The sequence below is a fragment of the Colias philodice genome, chromosome 13 (genome assembly GCF_061535455.1).
Source record: "Colias philodice isolate Cphi_HAF_F1 chromosome 13, ilColPhil1 Martin Lab GWU primary, whole genome shotgun sequence".
Lineage (NCBI taxonomy): Eukaryota > Metazoa > Arthropoda > Insecta > Lepidoptera > Pieridae > Colias > Colias philodice.
In genome coordinates, this window is record NC_143098.1 from 4,518,293 (window position 1) to 4,541,133 (window position 22,841).

The 22,841-nt window shown below is 31.7% G+C and overlaps 2 protein-coding genes across 3 annotated transcripts in view; both read left to right on the forward strand.

The window, feature by feature from the left end:
- LOC149483343 (G protein-coupled receptor Mth2-like) overlaps window positions 1–22,253 on the forward strand; it is a 53,645-nt gene extending 31,392 nt beyond the window's left edge. Inside the window, exons 2-10 of one of the 2 annotated variants that reach the window (XM_089702386.1) lie at window positions 14,342–14,559; window positions 15,032–15,258; window positions 16,240–16,425; window positions 16,742–16,820; window positions 17,761–17,942; window positions 18,139–18,264; window positions 19,257–19,383; window positions 20,749–20,938; window positions 21,279–22,253. In XM_089702386.1, coding sequence (XP_089558512.1) covers window positions 14,342–14,559; window positions 15,032–15,258; window positions 16,240–16,425; window positions 16,742–16,820; window positions 17,761–17,942; window positions 18,139–18,264; window positions 19,257–19,383; window positions 20,749–20,938; window positions 21,279–21,386 — 1,443 coding nt within the window. In that variant the 3' untranslated portion in view covers window positions 21,387–22,253. Of the gene's footprint in view, window positions 1–14,341; window positions 14,560–15,031; window positions 15,259–16,239; window positions 16,426–16,741; window positions 16,821–17,760; window positions 17,943–18,138; window positions 18,265–19,235; window positions 19,384–20,748; window positions 20,939–21,278 lie in introns of both variants that reach the window. The other variant, XM_089702385.1, reaches the window with a different exon arrangement.
- The window catches only part of Fbxl4 (F box and leucine-rich-repeat gene 4), a 265,794-nt gene that overhangs the window by 45,281 nt on the left and 197,672 nt on the right, over window positions 1–22,841 (forward strand). The gene's annotated exons all lie outside the window — the stretch shown is intronic.

Genomic DNA, 22,841 nt, shown 5'->3' on the forward strand with positions numbered 1-22,841 from the left:
TTTTTGAGATTATATCATTTGAAAAGAAGTAAAGCGAACAATGATCACATGCAAATTTTAACTCTTATTTTATTGTATATTTTTTAACTTGCATTCCGCATATTGCATAAGTACTGCGTACATCATTTGTTAAAAGATGATGTCAACTAAACCATTTGCGTCAGTGTTGCTATGAATTATTAATTTATCATAGCGAAAAAATGTTGCAACACTGTAGAGAGATTAGGCAGGTTGACACTTGACATGCAGGTGTGCAAATTCGTGAGCTAGATAAATATAATAAGGATTTGAACAATGAAAATTAATTCAAGTGGATTTTATAAAATGGACTTTACTTCTGATAAAAAATAAACAATGAAAATCCGCCATCTTGGATATACATTATTAATTTCTTTTTAATGTAATAAGGGATATTACAGCACATAACTAAGAAACTATTTTGATAATTAATTAAAAGGTTTTGCCCTTCTTCGTAAGACAATAAATCACTTAATTAAAGCGTTAAACATTGTTTGCATGGCCTACTTTTACATCTTAAATATTACAAAACAAGTTGCGATAACATAGTAAGCGGTAATGAAATTCCATATTTTTCATTCAAATATTCAGTTATTATCTAAAAAATAATGTATCTTTTTTATTTTTATTTTAAAATAGCTTTACTGTTTCTTATTGTTTTTAATTTAAAGTCATTTTTGATTGCTACCTTTCTAAAATGTAAAGGAATGGAATACTTAATTTTAAACCTTAATGGCCATTAATATCTATCTTGTCACTACTGTATAGTGTATTTTATCTGTCTACTATAGTCCTTATTTATTTTCAATCGTAATGATATATAAATGGAATTCAACAATCATTTATCTTATCGACTAATCTAGTATAGACTTCTATGTATAAACGTATCGTAGAGACACCTTTATCTGATATCTATACGAATACAAATCACTCATCGATTTTTTGCTATCATTGTTTGTGAGTTTATTGCGGTTTAAATAAAACCTACTCAAACTATTTAAAAAAATGTAAACGTAACTTCACATCTTTACCGAATAGGTAACAAATTATTCCTATGTCCCTTCATTTATTTACTAGCAGTCCGGGTAGACGCTGTTTCACCTTGCAATTAGGGGTATCAATAAAGAAGTTGGCCGATTCTGAGATCTACCCAATGTATTATGCACACAAAATTTCATGAGAATCGGTCCGGCCGTTTCGGAGCAGTATGGTACTAAGGGTAACTAACTAAAAAACTGTAAATGTAACTATGTTGTGGAGAGAAATAATTGTTTTATTTTATTTATATAATAGAGAAGACATCCCGGTTGAATCCGGGACAAGCAACTAGTCTAGGTAATGTACGTGTTATCATGCATGTGTGCACCGTAAATGAAACCCGATGGCCAGACTAACACAATTAACGCTAATGGACCTTTTTGTTTGTTCTTCCACGGAAGCCTTGTTACGTAAAGCTTCTAAAGTTCAACATGATCTATTTTTCGCACCTTCCCCACCGTTTCTATGTTTACAGCATTGTTCGTGGCATGAATGGCTTATTTATGACGGAAAAGATAAGGTTACAACTTTAGGGGCGGTAGTTTGTTGGTATTATCTTTGTCTTATATAAATATTATCTAAGTACGCAATATGAGTCAAATTTGTCGCGTAAATTAATTAAAATTCTATTGGTCCGTCATCGACAAAAATCTGCGTATATTTCATAGTTTTTGTATAGCCAAGTATTTAACACATTATGTTTTATGTTGCACCAGATTTTTTAAGTCGTTTTAGGACGTCATATCGTTACGTCGGCGCGTTAATTCATAAAATATTTCTCATTCGGGTGTTAATTTAATTTCCTGCGAATCCAGAAGAAGCATGTGTCATTTAGACTCGTTTTTAACATTTCCACTTATTTGTGGAATTTTTAAAAAGGTACTAATGAGCACGCTCAATGTAGCTGTTAACCAGATCATACGTCTCTGTCTAACACCTTAATATTTAAGCACTTTCCGATCTCTGTTTGTATACTTGGACCAATGTTTGTGCGCCTGAACAAACAACTCTAACAAATATCTGTTTGTTTTAAACTAGCTCCCGGAGTTTCGCTTCATCCGTTCAAATCGACCTGAAACGAAAAGAAAAACATGATTCATTGACGGCTTCCATTTAATTATTTTAAACACGTAACCGTTCAAACAATCAATGTATGCTGATGTTCATGTACCTAATATTCATATAATAATATTAAATTTATTCTGCAGGATATGCGTCTAGGATGTGATGTGTTCTCTCTGTATGACATAATTATTTAACGTCGTACGTAAATCTGCATATTTCCAAACAATCAACTGCCGCGATTCGCAGAATTATCATATTTATTAGTACGATAGATTTGTATAAATGAAATCATATTTAGAATATCTATTAAAAGATGATTATAATTTTCGTGGATGCTTTGAAGCCTTCAAATAAATTAAATTGAATTTCACACTTGGTTTGTGACAGCATAAATTCATATTGTATCATTTATATTACAAGCCTATCTGAAGGAGCCGTTTCAAGAAGCGTATTCCCTATCTTAATGATTCTATTTATTACAATAACAACTTGTGGAATACACCCGTATCTACTATTTCTATAAGATTATCTATCATTGGTCGTAGAGTATAACCTCGTATCAAAAGAGATAAGTCTTCAGCAAATATCGTTAGATAAGTCTGTTTGTCTCTCACATTAAGTGCCGGACAAACCATTTTTTATCTTTATCCGTTAATTATTTTATGTATCGTGTTGGTCTCTTGTTAATTGTTTCTGTACTTTTCTTGTAGTTTGGATTTAACGGTCATTACCAACGCTATTATAATGTTTGAATAGAAAATTAGGGTCTGATTAATAACGCGTTTTGTATCGTCATTATGTTAACAAAGCTTGATATCTTTTTTATCGTCTATATACTATAACTTTTTGTGATTAGCGTGATAATAATAGAGACATGAATTTTAGTTTTTGATTTTATAAGTTTAATTATTACAATATTTAGAAAAGTGTTATAAAATAACTATCTGATGATTGTAATAAGTATTTTTCATCAGTCTAAATTGGCAATCCTATCGTCTGTATCAAAACATGACACTAGAATTATCTAGTTGTTAATTCGTAGATATTATTATTCGTAGATAAAGGTTCAGTCTAATTTAAAAATAAAACGCATTCGTTACATTGATAAAACCACAATAGCCTTATTACTAAGGGGTTCCACCCTTTTGTATAAATATATAATTATAAGCACGTAATCCTCTTTCGTGAGCCAAAGAATATTGAATTTCTTGCGATAATTGCATCGGCTTACTTGACGAAAAACCGCTTAAGCAAACCCCGCTCTTATAAAAATGATTAATGAGTGACAGTTTTCGTAATTAGGGACGGGTTGAGAGGATATTAATATACTTATTGTATGTTTAGTATGTTGCGTGTATACTGTATAACTCATATTATCTAATGAAAATTATGTAATGTTTGAATGTCTTATATATCAATTTGTTCATGTTTTTTGAGGTCATTGTTGTTTATATTTTTTGTATTCATCTCATGAATAATATAAGCCATGTTAATGAATTAAATACGGTCTTATACTTAATAACGATTGGTTCCTAGTATAAGGGTAACATTTAAAATATAAAACGAATACGAAAAATTAAATGGAATAGCTATCATCATCTATCACATTAGTATTCAATATACCTACATATAGTAAATTTCTAAGTACACAATAATATACGAACCTATACGAACAGGATGAATATTCATCCCATTGACAGTCCAAAAATTTTACATTATAGTCACATTTTGATCAATTTCGCGAAGGAAACAGTTCCTTAATAATAACAAACAGTACAAGAAAGGGGAATAACAAGCACCATTATCAACACCTTCGTGCTATTATAACATAATGTAAAACTTGTAAGCGACAAATATATAGTTTCTGACAAAGTTGAATTGTATAAGCCGCTTACAACCATAGATTACATTTGTTAGTTTTAACGACAGCATCCTAAGTAATAAACCAGCACATAAATTACAATTATCCGTTTTCATAACTTATACTCGCGACGGAGCTGTTATAAATGTAACAACTTAACAAGATTAAAGATAAAAACAACTGACTGCTACTGTTTCTAAGCTGTGTTGTAATCTGTTTTGTTCGCTCCAATAAAATTGGTAATCTGTTGAATAGTGTCACCTGCATTGTATTTTATCTACAATAAAATCTAAGGATTACATTAATCTGATTTTCAAATGTCTGCGATCTGGCAAATACTCTAAATATCTATAAATAAGTCGGACCCATTTCAGTTTTCAAATTCGACTGCTTTTGCTTGAAGATTAAAAAGTCGGGTAATAATCCTGTGAAGTGAAAATCGTACTACATTTCAAAAGCCGAGGAGGCATTGACCGCGAACTTTCCGCGCCTACTTGGCAATATCGCATTAGAGCTTTTTCCTTAATAAACTAATTTGGCGAAACGTAACGTTTTTTAACGTAATTATCAGATTATTTACGCTCTTCATTCATTTATTTAATAGATTAACCTACTTTTTCGAAAACGTAATAGGGCCGTTTAGATATATGGTAATACAATAAACACATACAAGTAAACACATTAGCCAAGTGATAATAATATAACGAATTCGGATATCTTTCCGCTTACAATTTCCAACGAAGCTATCATGGCTAAGATGCTCTTTCTTAGAACATAAAGTGATGATATCAATTAGTAAGGCTTTGGTGTTTACATAGCAGTCATAGCAAAAAGCTAGATCATACTGATTCTCTAAAATAGAAGTTAAATTTTCAAATTTTATCAAAGTATTAGGTAACAATATCAGTGCGTGTTTATTGTAGATACTTCGTTCTCGTGAATCAGATCCTGTATCATAAAGGATCATGATAAGGAAATAGCTAGGTCTAGTCGAGATGAACGTCAAAGCCGCAGGGATCAGGCGTAACAATCGAAGCGTTATTGAATTTCAAGACTTGAGTGCCGTTCCGCATTGTCGGGTTAAAGTTTAAACGGATTATGAAGCGTGATATCCTGAGTAACTGTAAACTTATTGTTCATTTGCTATGCCTTTGTTTTAATTAGACTGCGACTATTCAACATTCAATACAATTAGGTAACTTTTAATTAAAGGATAATATTCATATCTGTGTCGTATTGTGTGTGTAGGTACGTATGTATCATTGTGTATATGCAATTAGAATTACACTCTATTGAGAAAATTAATTGTGCGCAAAATAGAGCTTTAATTTGAAAAGAATAAAGTTTCTTTTATTTTACCTTTAGTGTCATTCGTATATATATGTGCAAAGTGCAATTGCAACGTTGTCGATAAATCTGTCACACGTCAAAATATCATCACGTTCCCACTTGAAGCATCGGCTAATTTCGTTAAAACACTTTCAATGTATCGAATCTCTATTCCTTATTTATACGTTAAAAGCTATCGAATAAATCTTTTATCGTGAAATATAGCTGTGATGTTATTTCAGTAAGTAATGAATGACATTTCTCACTATATTTTATTTATTTTCTCTATTGGATGTGACGTGGAGAGTTTATAAATATGGTTCGTTAGCAAGGCTGGTATCGCGTGCTGCATCTTAAATAAGACTGCTTTTTTAATTTGATGAACGGTTATGTTTATTATTGTAGAACATGGCTACACAATAAGCTATGTTGGGCGTATTGTTTAATTAAGATTTGAAGAACTTTACGTCTATTCATGAATCAATGTAATGATGTAGGTAAGTATATAAGAATCACGAAGGAACAGTCGTCAATGTTACTTTTTGAGGTAGAGACACGGTTTTCTATAGGCAGTGAAAAAAAAATATTTTATACGATATAATATTCTCCTCTTTAATTTTATTGTATTGTAAATACCCCAATATTGTAGTAAAAATATTTTTGAACAAAAATATAGACTTCATAAACCCGCTTCATCACGAAGCTTTTCAATTCTTAACCAATTATTATTTGATAATATTTAAGCAACAACAACACAGTACATTTAAATCATTGTTAAATATTTATATAAAACATATTCCTTTCAAAATGAACAGTTAAGCAATAATTTAAGGATGCGCATTCAAAATTACATGTAAATGAATTAAATGTTATTAATCTTGGTTACAATCACGATATGGTGCACTAATAAACTAGATATTCCGGTTGCGTATTATATCTTAATTGTGGTTTATTCCCAAGACATCATATATCAATAACCCGCTAGCTAAGTGTAGTGGTATTGAAGTTATTACTGGAGCAGTTTAATTGTTTCAAGGGACTCTGATATTTAAAAAAATGACTAATTCAATTAATTGTTGTGGATAGAAAGAAAAAAAAAAAAAACGTTATTTTTTCGAAAAGTCACAAAATTAGACTTGAATTAAAGTTGAAAGTAGGTAATCTTATCAAAGCAGCGCAGGCAATATACCTCTACTTGTTTTCTCGAACCAAAATAATATAAAAAAATAAAAGAAATGACATAGTTCGTGTAATAACATCGTTCGGTAAATGCGACAAGATAATGTCACAAAACACATTCTGCGAAAATCATACCGAACACTATTAGCAATCTTCCTATCGGGCACTATCTAATTCTTAGTAAGTTCTTTTAAATATCTTCTTAGTAAGTCTTACATGATACATACTTCTCATACATGTAGAAACTTCAAGTACACGTAACACCGACATAGCGTGGGCTGTAAATTTCCTCCATATCTCAAAAAATGCTATTCAACGTCATATTATCATATTTATTGAGAGCTTATAAAAAGGTTCCCATTCAATTAAGTGAGCTTTGAGAATGTCGCTGTCTTATTAAGCTCCAACGTGGGTGCAGCCGCGTAGTTTACTTATTGTACTTTCCATGTTTACAATATAACAATTTATTGATAAATATAAAACCTTTTGAAGCAAATGAACAATGTCGTTATAAATAGGTCACTTTTTATAGATTACTAGCTTTCCGCCCGCGGCTTCACCCGCGATTTCAAAGAAAAACCAGCATAGTTCCCGTTCACGGGGGATTTTCGGGATAAAACCTATCCTATGTTTTAATCCATGTTACTCTCTATATGTGTGCTAAATTTCATCGTAATCGGTCCAGTAGTATTTGTGTGAAAGAGTAACAAACATACATTTACATCCATTCTCACAAACTTACGCATTTATTAAATTAGTAGGATAGGATTTATTTCAATTTATACTAGATAATATTCATTAATACAGATTTTTATCACGCTTATCATTAAGTATATTATATAAATTATAAATGGAATAGCTCAATTATCCAGTTGTCAATTTATAATAATGGATGATCAATTCGACATTATTGATGTGGCTTACAATTAGCATACATAATATTAGTTACATGTAAATATTAAAATCCTTGCATATTTTTTATGTTGTTTTATAGGATAGTTTGCGTGAAAGGAAAATCAGGAAAAAATATCAATTATGTATAAAAATAAAAAAAATGCTGGCAATTTAAATTTTAATCTACTCTTTTTAGTATTCGTTTGGTAGGTCCATTATATTGTTATCTTTTCAACTAATTTCTTAATAAGAAGACAATTATGTACTTATAATGTGTTTTTAACATATCCATAATATTATAAATTAAATTATAAGGACTCTTTCAAAACTCTTGACTGATCATTCTTAGAAGTTAGCGATAAAAGCTTTTGGTAAAATTACACATAGATAATAATTAGAATTCATAAGCATTATATTGTTATGTAATAATCGGTATTTAATATTTAAAGTATTAAATATCTATATACAAAATTCTCGTGCCACAATGTTAGTAACCATACCCCTCCGAAACGGCTGGATCTATTCTTATGAAATTTTGTGTGCATCTATTAGGACTGAGAATCGGATAACATCTGTTTTCTGTGTGTTAGATTATTAAGATTTATATTTTTTACATGGTGGCAAATAAAACGCTTTTATTTCTATTTTTGAATTCTATTTAGAATGATTGGCGACCCAAGACTTAGCAATCGGCTTGACCCTCTTGCTTTGCGACGAGACATTACTTCACTGTGTGTCTTTTATCGCATATACCATGGGGAGTGTTCAGAGGAGTTATTCGAGTTCATACCAGCAGCGGAATTTCACCACCGCTCCGCCCGTCACAAAGCAAACTTCCATCCACACCATTTGGACTGCTGGCGAACGAGTACCGTACGCTTCTCGCGACACTTTTTACCCCGCACTACCACCTTGTGGAACAGTCTACCCCCTTCTGTATTCCCGCACGTGTATGACTTAAATACCTTTAAAAAGAGAGCCTACATCCATCTTCGACAGCCGGTAACAGCCTCACAAAGGTAACTTTGTCAGTGCTCATGGGCGGTGGTGTCACTTCATTAGGTGATCCACCTGCTCAGTTACCTGCTCTTACATAAAAAAAAAAACCTAAGTGATGAGAGTAAAACAGAACAATGTTTGTCGGGACTGCTAGTTATTTCGATAATACAATATCCGGTAAAAATATCTTCCATATACAGTTTCTCGTGTGTCGTGTAGGTGTCAATGTGGCATCCGTACATGTCTTCAGATAAGCTAACACGCCATCTCACGGACCCCACTATCTTTATGAACGCTTAGCACGTACGCGGTTATTAACGAACGTCCGTTAATTATATTAGGGACCGTGTAATATTCGTTTCAGTAAATTGAATGATAAATTAATGTTATGTGAATAGGTACATGCTAATAGAATATGTTTTTGTATAGGTTAAACTATTGAAAAAAATAAACGAAGATCTCTTGTACAGGAACGTGGATTGTCCAAGATTTTTTTCAAGTATTATTTATCTTAATATAAAAATGTTTGAAAAATAACTACTAATTAATTTCTTATTTCCTTAGATATAGTTAATTTAGCGTTAAAACATACCTTATTAAAGTTTCTCACTTTTCTTTGGTTGAGAAAAACATCCCAATATTTTAAATAAATAATTTAATTTCACTGAAAAGCTAAGCGGCTCTACAAAATACTGAGTGCATATTTTGTAATAAATTTTATAATGTTGAAGATATTAAGCCGTGGGTACTTTATAATCGTATTATCAATTCCAATTCGTATGAGAATCATTAATAGCATTAAAGGCAGAGTAACGGTAGTTGACGTTGGACGTCAGATTATAATAGACAGCTACTTGACGATATGAATCTATTGAATAAATTATTTATTGTAGTCTCTGTAGCACTTCGTCTTTTTCCTTTATTTTTATTATTCCGAAAATAACAGTTATAATCTAGGATTTTGATGATCTTTTTAAATAAACTAATAATTAATTTGCCAAAAATAAGGTTAGTAAGTGTTTATAAAAGTAATAGCCATACATACTTTATACTAATGCGGTAAAATATTAGGTACTTTATAATTTACAATTAAAAAAATCATGAATTATTTAGCAGCATTCGCATTTCTCAGTAAGTACAAGGTCGAATAGAGCACTACTTATTACATAAAGTAGTGGTCCTTGTAAGAAAAACAATGCAATTTCCATGAAGGACATTTCCGTAGCGAATGATATGTTAGAATAAATAACTAATAAAGCCCGATAAGGCTCCAGTCTCAGCGGAACCCACTTACGAAGATTGCTATGAGGTTTCTACGTAACGCACTTATTCTAGTGACGGCTGAGAACATCTCAAATGTATGGAGTTTTAGATGCGTAGGTATGTTATCTGATTATAATGATATTGTTTTTGAGGCGTAAATTATAATGTTTTATTATATGATTAGATAGTTATTGTCTTTTTTTTTAGGAATAATTATTTCTTTGTTCATATATCATGTTAGCCATTATTTAATTAAGTATGTATCATTATTCCAATTAATTCTATTAACCACGCCCTAAATTCCATTGTAAAAATAACAAAATTATTTTATAATTACATTTAACAAAGAATTCCTAATTTACCTTACCCCAGCGTACACAAATATTTATGTTGTATCGACTGACACATGCCTACTCACGCGATAAAACGACTATTGAATTATTCTATTTCCTACCCTGTGACGTCCCGACCTCGCTAACTTTTTCGGGTCCTAAATTATTTAGTATGTTCACGCGTTCGGAAATAGGACAAAATGTTTGTGGATTTGGACGATAAAATCAGAATATATTCGAGCTACAAAATATGGTGTCGTACCTGATGGAACGCTAATCTATGGGATTTAATGTTCAACAACTAGTGTACCTATACGAATAGCAATTACGGAGTTTGTATAACTGACTAAACATTGATACAGCTCAACTAACTCAACAAAATGTTACTGAAATTAGGTGTTCTTTTTTCTTTTTTTTAGGTCGTGGGTTCGATTCCCACCCGGGGCAAATATTTGTGTGATGAACATAGATGTTTGCTCTGTGTCTGGGTGTTAATTATCTATAAAAGTGTTTATTTAAAATTATATTATATATGTTTATCAGCCATCTGGTTTCCATAACACAAGCGAAAGCTTAGTATGGGATCAGATCGTGCCGTGTGTGAAAATTGTCCTGAAATATTTATTTATTTTTGTTACATCTAGGTCGTTTATGAGCAAGATAAATGAAAAAGCCAATAAACGGTACCTAAAGGTTAATTAACACAGTTAAACGTAGCACGAAACATTGCAGAAATACAAACTTGCGAAACTCAAACGAATTTTATCAGATCAGGGCTTCACCTTTTGCTTTGTTATTTTACTTTATGTATTCAAAACGTGACTTGATTACTTGAACAAACATGGCTTAAATACTGTCTTATGAAACTAACTCAATTAGTTGTTAATGTAAGTAAATATCCGAATACCCGAATACCCGAATACCCGATAATGATCGATATAAAGAAACTCAAAACTCATTACTTTTATAACAATTAAATTGTCTTTTTTTACAGTACATTATAATCGTTAGGTTTTATTTTATACACAAAAACTAAATAACTAAGCCAAACTAACTATTGGAGTATACTTATTTCAAAGGCACATAACACATAAGACAGACAGACAAAGGCATATATTAAAAAAATAATAGTGCCATATCAATGAGAATTTATTTCTAAATTATGAATGAATTCGTTGTTTAAATAAAAAGCGAAAATAGAAGCATTAGTGTCACATTAATTAATTGTGAAAAACCTTAAACAAGATTTTTGTTTTGTCTATTCCCTCTAACTAAGTACGAACAACAGACACATTCGGAACAAGCAAAACATTACGTAGGTTTAGAAGCTTCGAGAAGTCACATTTTCCAAATCTTCAGTCTTATTTACAGCTGGCGAGGTCAATCCAGGCTTCAATTTACTGAGCCAATCTCGGAAAACTTCAGAGAGACTGTTTCATTTAAGTTACACTAGGTTTATATTGTTTTAATTTGTTCAATAAGTAATTACGAATTTATTTTCTTTAAATAGCGCTCTAGAGAATAATTCTTGTTGTTTTGTAAACTATCTCATTCCGTTTCTATTTAAGGCAAATACGAATCTGAGCTTTCAACTTGCAAGTTATTTATAGCAGGTTTTCCCACTTGATATTGAACGTCATGCATATCTCGATTCTCGGATTGTATCATAGAGAAACCCAGATGGTTGTTGATAAAACAATAATATACCTGTAAGTATTTTATCGACGCAACAGAACGTTAGAAGAAAAAACAAAGCTAAGGAACAAAAGTCAAAATTTAGCAAATTAAAGTTGAGAAAAGTTTACAAGGTTTCCTCGTGCGGCGTAGTTAGTTGACAATGACGGCACGCAGCTTCCACAGGGACTGTCTCGGAGAGGAAAAGCCTTAAAACAAATTGTATCAACCTCACCTTACCGAGTTGCGAACTTTGGACAGAGGTCGCTCGTATTTCTCCACTGATGTTTGTTTTTCTCGACTTCGTTACGTTTTATTTTGTTTTCTAGTTACTTCTACACGTGGAGGTAAAAGGGCTCCGGTTTCCTGCTTGTAATTAGGACGTTTGTGAGTTCCATGGAATAGCTTGTAAATAAAATATAGATAAGTATCTGTTATTGTATTAATAACAACGAAAGTGTGTACAAAATATCAAGTGGAAAAGTTACTGTCCCAATATTTTTAGGAGTAAAATAAGAAAATATTCCATTAAAAATTCTAAAAATTTCCGTTGATGAACGTAAACAAGTCACGCAGAGATCTCTGAATAATCTTTGTAATTTACTTCGTCTGAAAACCTACACAAGAAGCCAGACTATTAGACTTAATGCTTCCAATAGACTTTCACTTATCAACTGTGACAAATACATTTACAAGCGCAAACCTCATTCCGGGAACAAAGCTTCCATCACGAAACTGAGCGAATCACGACTGAAGGACCAGAACATAAATATAGGAACGTGATCCGTCAATGGATCCAATTTATTCCTTAATAATGTTCTACCTTCAGTCAATATCGAGTACAATAAGTTTAATGATATTTGCCGAGTTACATTGAAATTACTCGAAGGTTATTTGTTTGTCGAGCTTTATATTACGTGAATAGGTAGAGGTAGGTACATTTTCAATTTATTATTATAAAGTTTCTCAAAATGATTTTACGGGAAATTAAACGTAACAATGAAACAGTTCAACATCTTTTAAAATAAGTGAAAGTTTTCTTGTAAAAAAAACATAATATGATTGATTGACACATACGATTAGCAAATGATACCGATAAGTAACTCCCCAATTCCTCAAAACAAAATGAACTAAAAGCATAACAACAAACGTGTGCGAAAGAGTAATTTCCACAAAGCTGGTTATCATCCGGAAAAGTATCTCGTATATTGCATTCCATGACATGTCTCATTACATCAGAAGCACGTCCCTAACAAGCACAATAACAATATTGAACTTTTTCCGCGCCGCAGTTGCATTCATGTATTGCCGACAATTTTATTTTCATCTTACATACGATCTAAAAATTTTTTGTTAGCGATCTTGATAAGATGTACAGATACATAATATGCTTAAATATGAAACGCTCAAAGTTGGAAATTATGCAGGATTTTAATGATGGCCTCCACTTGAAGTAAATCTAACATATATAAGGATAATGTCTAAAATATTTAATTAAGGTATATAAATAAGGAAGACAAAATATTTTTGCGTGGAATTTGATGAATACCTCATAAATTATTTTAAAGACACGCAATAATTTTTCAGTTACAATTTAACGCATCTAATAAAGCATTAATAATAGTATTTTGGTACCTTTTCATGTACCAAATGTCAAAAAAAAGTGTTCTGTGCTCAGGATCATGTATTCATGTCACATCTGATATACTTACGTATAAAAATTCTCATCTCTTGATTGGATATTTCAGATTATTGGATATTGGATATTTCAGATTATTGACACACAATTCCTGGCATGATACAATAATTGCAAAGATAAAGGTTCAAATAAAACATGTCCCAAAACTGTCTTCTACATAAATAACGTTTGATTTATGTGTACGTGACCAATTTTAAGAACAAAGCTGAAATCAGCTAACCTCAATCTTTTATGAATACATCAAAAGTTCAAATACTCATCCTGAATTCTGATTAGCTATCGTCATATGATCCGTACCTTCAATTTATCATTTTTAAATAACACCCAAATTAACTTGTCCTTCCTTCAAATTGCCTCTTATGTGGGTCGACCTAATTTTCTTGAATGTTTTTGAAACCCGAGTTTAACGAGCGAGTAATATAAAAATATAAGTTAATTGCGAACATTAAAGAACCAAATGTGGGAGGGGGCTTAATTTGTCTCGTATTTCGATATTTAGTGCGTAGGATTTGTATATTGTTGTGAAGTAACCGCCAACTGAATAGTTTTGTCGTAGGATATTTGAAAGGGTATTGTTGTTTGTTATGTCATGTAGGTATAAGTAGGTATTGTTAAGTTTTTAATAATAGACCGTTAATGAATTATGCTATTATGAGGAAAATTTTGTCATCATCATATTTTGTAAGAAACTATTAATGCTGTTATATGTAGGAAAATATTATTTTATATAAAATATAACATTATTTATCTAAATAAAGACACACTAGCAAGTCGTAGAGCGTAGAGCAGGAACCAATAAAAGTTAATACGCACTTTTATTTATTAAGCAAATACTTCTTTGGTTATTAAAACAACAATGTAGGTTGTTGTTTATTAATTATTGTTGTTCGGAGTTTTGACAAAGTTATCATATGAAATAAGCTAATTTATAATTTATTTATAATAACGTATTACCGATTCATTTCACTAATTGCATTTATTTGTCTTCAGGACGAAGAAGTAAAGAAGGAGTTACCCGTCGTCCCAAAATGTTGCGCGAGCGGACAAAACTTGAGCGTGACAATCGAAAACGGGAAAGTGAAGACAGTTTGCGCTCGATCCAGTCTCACGTTCCAACCCATCTTCCACAAAGCGAACGAAACTCACATATGGAGCTACGACAGCAATGTATTCGAAACAATCGTGGGTAACCCCTGCGCTTACGACAGGTGAGAATGGTAATCAAATTTAAACCTTATGAATAACGTGTTAGAGATTATTAGGCGTTCAATGATTTACTTTTTCCTGAATATTATAATAGAGCGACGTCAATATGCGGAAATAAAATAAAGGTTACATTTTTGGGAATTCTCTAATAATAAATGGAACCATACGAAGCGGTAATAAAGGATATATATAATATATCAACAGCATTAGTTCCGATAACTTTGTTATTTATAAGGTTTCAATGAAACATTTTTCAGTAATCTTTTAGCTTTGCTTCATAATCCACCGCATATAATCAAAGCGACGTAAAGGAAAATCTAAAAAGCGGAGCAATTATGAAACAAATAAAAGCTCTAACCTCCTCGTCTAATACATGACCAAAGAATAAATTTCAATGAATACCAAATCCCCAAATCTATTCATCCCCTAACAAAGCACCCAATATTGATAACCCAATCGAGAAAACATCCACAGGTACAAGCTGGAGCCTGACAAAGTCAGCGAAGATGAGTTTTATCTTCTATTCAATGGCTCTCTATTCATGCCATTTAGCCAGCCTCCGTTATTGGGAACAAGGAATTTTTGTATGGAGACATTTTGGAACGAGTCCAATCCGGCCGGAGTGACACTGCCGTTACTTTGCTTTCAAGCGCCCATAGAGGAAGCGGGCACATCACCAACACTTATAGCTTATGCAATCGGTTAGTAAGTAAATGTTAGCATCCAATTAGTGAGTATATGCGTCTCTTGACGTCCGGCTTTTTGTCTTTATTATAGGGAACAAATTTAACGTCTGTACATTTTTTATTGAGTTTTCAACACGTTATGTAAACGACGATAATTAATTGAGAAATGTTAATTACGCCAAGACTGATATTTTTCATAGTTACCACGTAGTTATTGACCTTTCTGTATGTGTACTGTCACTTTCAATTACATAAAGTTTAGTCCAATACAAAACTTATCTAAAAATAAGACTATAAAAGTTGCAGAGTGTAACTTTTGACACTTTAGTGTTGACTTTGTAACAAAATATGTATAATTAATATTTTCAACACCGATTTAAACAACTCAAGCATAAAGATTATTAATTATTCGTCTTATAACTTAAACTACAAAAGTATATAAATAGGGCCGTATACTTGTATTACGTGGTATTACTACTAACCCGTACTAATGTTTATGAGTTAGTGCTCACACCGCGACGTTTAATTAAAAATTATAGCTTGTAGCTATTTGTAGTTCAAAGGTATGAAGGTATAAAATATTTTTCATCTCGCAGTACTCGTATAAAACAATCAAGGTAACTGGTCACTATTATTGCAGACATTAATTACGATTGAAAGTGTGGCTCTGCGATGTCTTATTAGAATTTTATTAATTGCAATACGATATTTATTTTGATATGTAAAAAAATAGAGAAATGCGTGGATAAACATAAGGATAAATATTAAATAATGAATCTACCAATCAAATTAGGTATATTTGTGCATTGTTCGTACTGGATTACGGATATTATAAGCAACTAAGACGCAAGATTCACGTTGCAATCAAATATATCTACAAAATATTGTATTAAAGTAATTTTGAGCATGAGATAGCAATGTTTACTAAGATAAAGTGTACATAATATAGGACGATAGAAAAAATAAGAATTGTATTAACCACACAGTATTTTTCAGGTTTAATTATATCAGTACCTTTTTTATTGGCGACGACCTGTGTGTACTTATTTATAACTGAATTAAGAGACACACATGGGAAAGCTCTGGCGTGCCACTCGCTGAGTTTAGCGGTGGCATTTTCCTGTTTAGCCGCAACACAACTCGCTGGTCATGCGTTTCCCAATACAGCCTGTACTATAATGGGTAAGATTATATTATGACATTATTTGTATATGTATTTGAGAGTAGTTTAGACCACTAGGCTTTTTGGAGGGTTGTAAAAAAATAACTTACTAATCGTAATTCTTCAGTTAATTCTTTTTCTTGAAAAAACTTAATTCAAATCAAATATTTTCCAAATTAATAATTATAATGACGAACCAAAACATATTTCAATGCGTATTTATTGTGAGTTATTAAATTCCCTTTATAAAATGTTAAATTAAAGATGAAAGACGTTATAATATTTGATTATTTATGAGACTGTGAAATAAATTTAATGTTGTTATTTACATTTCAGCGTACCTTATACAATTTTCATTTGTATCCTGTTTCTTCTGGTTGAATGTGATGTGCTTTGATACTTATTTGAATGTGCGGTAAGTTCATTGATTACAAAATTATGGTATTATTTATTAATGTGTAACAAAGTTTCCAAAAAACTATAATTATAACAGGATTAAATACATTCAATTTAATTATTACATCAATATTATTGGAAGCAGCCAAACCGACGAATATCTATACATATAATAAATCTGTAGAAGGGTCAATTCTGTACATTGAAAATATTGAAGAAATAAATAGCAGGGGGTGTTACTGGATCGATACCAAACCCAAATATGTGATTAAAAAAATTTTTGTCTGTCTGTCTGTCTGTCTGTCTGTCTGTCTGTATGTGAAGACATCACGTGAAAACTACCGGTTCGATTTCGATGAAACTTGGTATAATTATACCTTATTATCCTGGGCGTAAAATAGGATACTTTTTATCCTGGAAAAATACGTAGAAAAAAATTAGTCTTAATTTTTCAGTTTTATCCATAGACGTTGTTCTGTAGAACCGCGAACACACGTTGCGTATTATTATATGCCTAGCCGTATTTGGGTCCAATAGATATTTATAAGATGTCATTGTCAGAGTTACTCAAAATGGAGAAATAAACCATCCACGCGAAGACCGACATCCGCGCGGACGGAGTCGCGGGCGGAAGCTAGTAATACATATAATTTTATTTGTAATGCGTAGTGTTGAAAGGAATGACCTGTTTTTAAAATGGTTTTCTAAATTTTAGAAATTTTGCTCAATAATAATATTGGTCTACTACATTATTATCATAATTACGTTATACTGTAATCGGACCTCATGTTTCTAGTTGTACCTACGTCAGACCTACTTACTTACTTAGTAGACTAAAATTTAAAGATGTAAATTTTAATACATAATACTTACTTATGATAACAGGTAGCCATATAAGAAAAAAAATTACGAAACAGAGCTATAACACATTGTGTTCTTTAACCCACATTTTTTTTCAGGAGGTACATAAACGCTTCTGTAAGTAGACGGAGTATGAGGAGACGCTTTGCGTGGTACTGCGCCTACGCAGTTCTACTGCCAGTGATATTGCTAATAGTTACCATCACTATGGACCTATCGCCAGCAGTACCTAGCACTTATCTAAAACCTAATTTTGGAGTTAAAGGCTGCTGGTTTAAAAGTAAGTTAAATATTGCTTTAAAAGTATTTGAAGACAATTTGTTTGATGATTCTAAGCGTCTTTTAATGAAACAAGAGGTTTAGTTTTATTAAGCTAAATTATTCTTCAATCTGCTTTCAAATTGGTTCATTCACATTGCTACTAAAATTTCGTAAATACGTAGTTTGTAAATAGTAATTCTTTTAACCATTTGCAGCGGACCAAGCGGCGTTGCCGTATTTCTATGGACCAGTGGCTGTAATACTTCTTAGCAACCTAATTATATTTTTCCTCACTTCACGCGCGTTCGCGAGGCATTATAATAAGCTTAAAGACGTTTCACGTAAGTTGGACTTACTATTTTTTGATGAGGGTTTTATTTCAGTGTATTTTTTCAGACTTTTTCTTATAAAGTTTAAGCTGTTTCTTGTCTTAATATCCCTCCCAATTAAGCGATCGTTTACATTCAAATGAGTGAATTTAAAATATCAGCCCTCTTTTATTGAATATATTCTTAGTAAGTGCAAAGCTATTTGAATGTTTTTATTTGGATAATTGTTTTTCTAATGAATTGATTATATTAACTGTTTTGACCGTTAAATTAAATTAGGTACGTATAATGTCAGTACATATTTAAAAATAACTCAGTATTCATGTTCACGTAAAACGATGATATTTATATTTACACATAAATTCTCCGAAAAAATACTTAAACGCATTCATAGATATTTTCATTTTTTCATACATGCGTACTCTGAAAGAAGTTAATTTACATACGAGTGACAATAGTCCCGAACAACTCTTTGTTGCTGTTTTATTGTTGTCTAAAATAAAAGGCTTGTAAATTTAGATAACTTTTGTTTGAAATTTAAACGAGCAGCGCGATGCAGCGGCAATATGTTTTTATCCAAAACATAATGTTCAAAATATTATCTCCATATAATTTACTTACTTGTTTCAAACATTAGGTCTATTTATGAAATAAGTTCTCAGAAACTAACAATGATATTTCATATTGTTATTTAGTTTGATGTTTGACGAAAATAGAAAGTTTGGAAATAATTTTTCCTCGGGGAAAACTTGGGAAGCTCCTGAAACTTATATTTCCACTTCGTCAAATTTATATTCAAATGTATATTCTCATGTGCTTAACGCCTTCAAAATAGAGTTATTATCCACCTACTAGTTATAGAGTTATTTCTATTCTTTAGTGAAACAAGGTGTGTTTCAATCTTTTTTTTTCTGTTTCTATATCTAACTGCTGACTTAAACAATCTACTGAAAAATGTAATAACCAAACCATTCAATAATCAGCATTAGACCTGACGCATTCAGACTTCAGTACGTCAGACGACTGGGTCCGTCTGAGCACCGTGCTGGGCCAGCCCGTGCCGGCGGCGGAGCGGTCACCCACGCGCGATCACGTCAGCTTCAACCAGCGGCTCAAGAAGTATAAGAAGATGTAAGTTTACTGTTCATTAGACCTGATAAACTTAGACTTTAGTACGTCAGACGACTGTGTGCGTCTGGCCATCGTGCTGGGCCAGACCGTGCCGAAACGTCAGCTTCAACCAGCGGCTAAATAAGATGTAAGTTTAAAAGAGTTTAAATATAATGAATAAAAGCGTATTTTTTGTCTATTTTTACAATTGAGTTATAGTTAACTAGACCCAAAGTAATTAGACCTTCTCACACTAAAAAAACATACGACATTTGCATTTTTAACACCAGTAAAATAGATAAACTCATAAACATCATTGCGAAGCGTGGAGAGAACTATTCTATAAATAAAGTTTGTCCTGCAGTGTCTAAAAATTTTGTACGTACTTCTATACAGTTTTAGTTTTTCGCTCGGGGCATCGCTCGCGTGCACTTTTCGTTATCGCGCGATGGCTCCATTCCTCATACAGTTCCACCCTTTATTTCAACACCTTCAAGTTTGTTTTGGAAAAAAGCAAATGATGTAGCTACTTCTCTCAGACCTCATCTATGACTATGGTAAAATTCATAAATAAGGATTGCCTTTCAGTCGTTTTGATTAAAGATCTGTGTTTTGATATTGAATGTTTCTTGTTATTTGACGGTAACACTATTGCTTTAGATCAGGACATAATGCAATCTAATTTAGAAGATCTACAGCTATATTATTATACAATGAGTTATGTATAAAAACGAATTGCTTGAACAAATTCTTCGTTACAATCAATAACAAAGGCTATCAACGGATAAAGGATAATATCTAAACCTTAATAAACTGTATTAATATTATTAATACAGTCGAATCCGTACGTACGATAATCTAGAACTAATTTGCTCCACCTGACCCGTATCTCAATTGTGCTCGGAGTTCTCTTCACAATCAAGATAATACCTATTTGCTTTTGAATTTCGTGCCATGTCTGCAGATTATCATTCAATTTACAAGTCTTCTCTAGTATCTTAATTAGCTAACTAAATATGTGTTGTGTATTTCATCTTTGAAAATGTAGGATCTTCAGGTTATAGAGCTCTAAGCTTTATAGCTATGTAAATTCGAATAAAGTCATTACTTACTTATGTTTTTTTTTTATTAAATCGATTAAAATTAAAACAGTTTGTGTTACTTGATATTATATTCCAAATATATAATTATCAAGGGTAATTTGGGTAATAAAACCACAAAAATAAGTTACTGGTAGGTATATTTTCCTTAAATGTGACTTAACTGCTAAAGATCTGGCACATTGTAATGATTCAGTTGCTGCTTAATTTAAGCAATTTTGATGAGGCAATTTGTGAACATGAAGCATTATTCCATATTCTTTGGTAACATTTCCATGTTCTCTAGCTTCCGCACATGCTGTCTCCTCTCAGTCATCATGGGGCTGTCCTGGGTGCTGGAGGTGGTCTCCTGGGCGGCGGGCGCGGGCAGTTCAGCCGTGTCTGTGTGGTCGGTGTTCGACCTGATCAACGCGCTGCAAGGCGTTGTGATCTTCGCCATTTATGTGCTACAGCAACCCGTCCGGACGTTTGTTAAGGTATGCTGGAACAAAAATAATTGTTTTTAGTTAAAAGATTTGTAATGTATATTTTGCAAAAAATCTTTATAAATGTCATTATTTTTTTGTTTCATTTTTTTTTCATTTCTTGCTGGAACCCGCGGCGTTATTCGCGTGGTTTAGATCGTTAGCAAATAAGTATAGTCCGTGTTAAAGCTATAGGTATTTTGATGGATCTTGCAAAGTCATGTAAATGAAAAACATTGACCTAATTTAAAATTTATAATTTTTCTGGTTGATACAACTGTTAGATTCACAATATTTCGAAACAAACCTCCAACAAATGAACACATCGTTAATAATTTGCTTCTCCCAACAGTTTTCCAAACTCTGCAGCATGTGCAGGAGGAAAAAGGACGAATCCGAATTGTCTGTAGTGAGTGACAGAAATAGTATGTGTGGTACGGGCCGCAGGGACTTCGTGTAGACTACTGTGAAGTGATAATACGCCTATAGGTTATTCTAGGGTATTAAGTGTACTAGAGACTGATTTTAATACAGTATTACGCAATCGTCTGGCTACGGTGATAAACAGTGGGAATGGAGAAAAGTTCCTCTTTAATATTTCAGTGAATTGTGTTTCGTTTTTTACTATGAAGTATAAAGAAATGAATAAATATTTAACTCTAAGTTATTTAGTCTTCGTTATAAAAATAGGTACTGCGTCTGAAGCCTCTGTAATATGAATTTCAACATGTAGATATTGAAATTGTGTACATATATTTTTCCTTTCTATTTAATAATTATGTATTTACTGTGTGTTTGTATACAAATATAAAAACCAAAATTTATTGCCGCATTATGTGTACAAAGCTCATTAGCTTGTATTACTATCTATTTTCAAACGAAAATGTTTACGTCTCCGTTATCTATTTACTATATTACATATTGTATGAAGAGAGACTAAAACTTCGTTTGCATTCAGGTAATATTGAAATTAGCAGCTACATTTGCTTCAAAAGTTACCAATAGTTTTTACAGCTCCCTATAGAAATGGTTGTAATGTTAAGACAAAGATGAGAGAATATTTTTGTATCTAAATAAAACATGACCAAGTAATAAAGGTTATATGTAGTTACTACGCTTATTTTAGTGAATAATCACTTTTTAAATACAATGTAAATTAAATGTATTAAAATACGACATACAAAACGGCCGTAGGTAAATATTATTCCTGTATAGTCTAATTTCTATAGTAATTCATTATTATTCGCCTTATTTATTCTCAGATGCAAATAGAGCTAAATTTGAGTGCCATATTAAATATCTGTAATTTTATAACATTTTGTTATTTTTATTTCAAAAGCATTGTTCATTGACATCCAATTCATATTTTCAAATTTTTCGTCTAATTTATATTATATTTCTACGTTTGATATAAAAAATGTTATGATTAATAACTGCTTTTTATTTCAAATCAAATTTAAATCACAATTCGTGATGCTGACATTCCCATTACGAGAACTAGTCATAATATTGTAATAAATGTATATTTTAAATTAAGTTTTTACGATTAATTCCAAGAAAAATTGTATTTTTAAAAGTTGATACGTAATCCTTCTTTTTAATATATTTATTTCAACTTCGTTTAGGTTATTATAAATAACATTATTTTATTTAAATTTATCAATGTTTACTAGTCATAATTTTGTAACCATGGTCGAATTATCGCTCGCTCGCTATTACGCTCTTTAAATTGTTAGGGTGTATTTTTCCAACGTTTTTTTTATAAAAAAATTAACAACTAATGCCAAAATGCAAGAAGAGTTTTAATTGTGTTTTATTGCTATATTTTTTCAGAACATTAAAAATGAAGCTCTAAGAGAAAAATTAAGTTTATTATGATTTAGTAGACAATATTGAAAGCAATATTAACAAACAT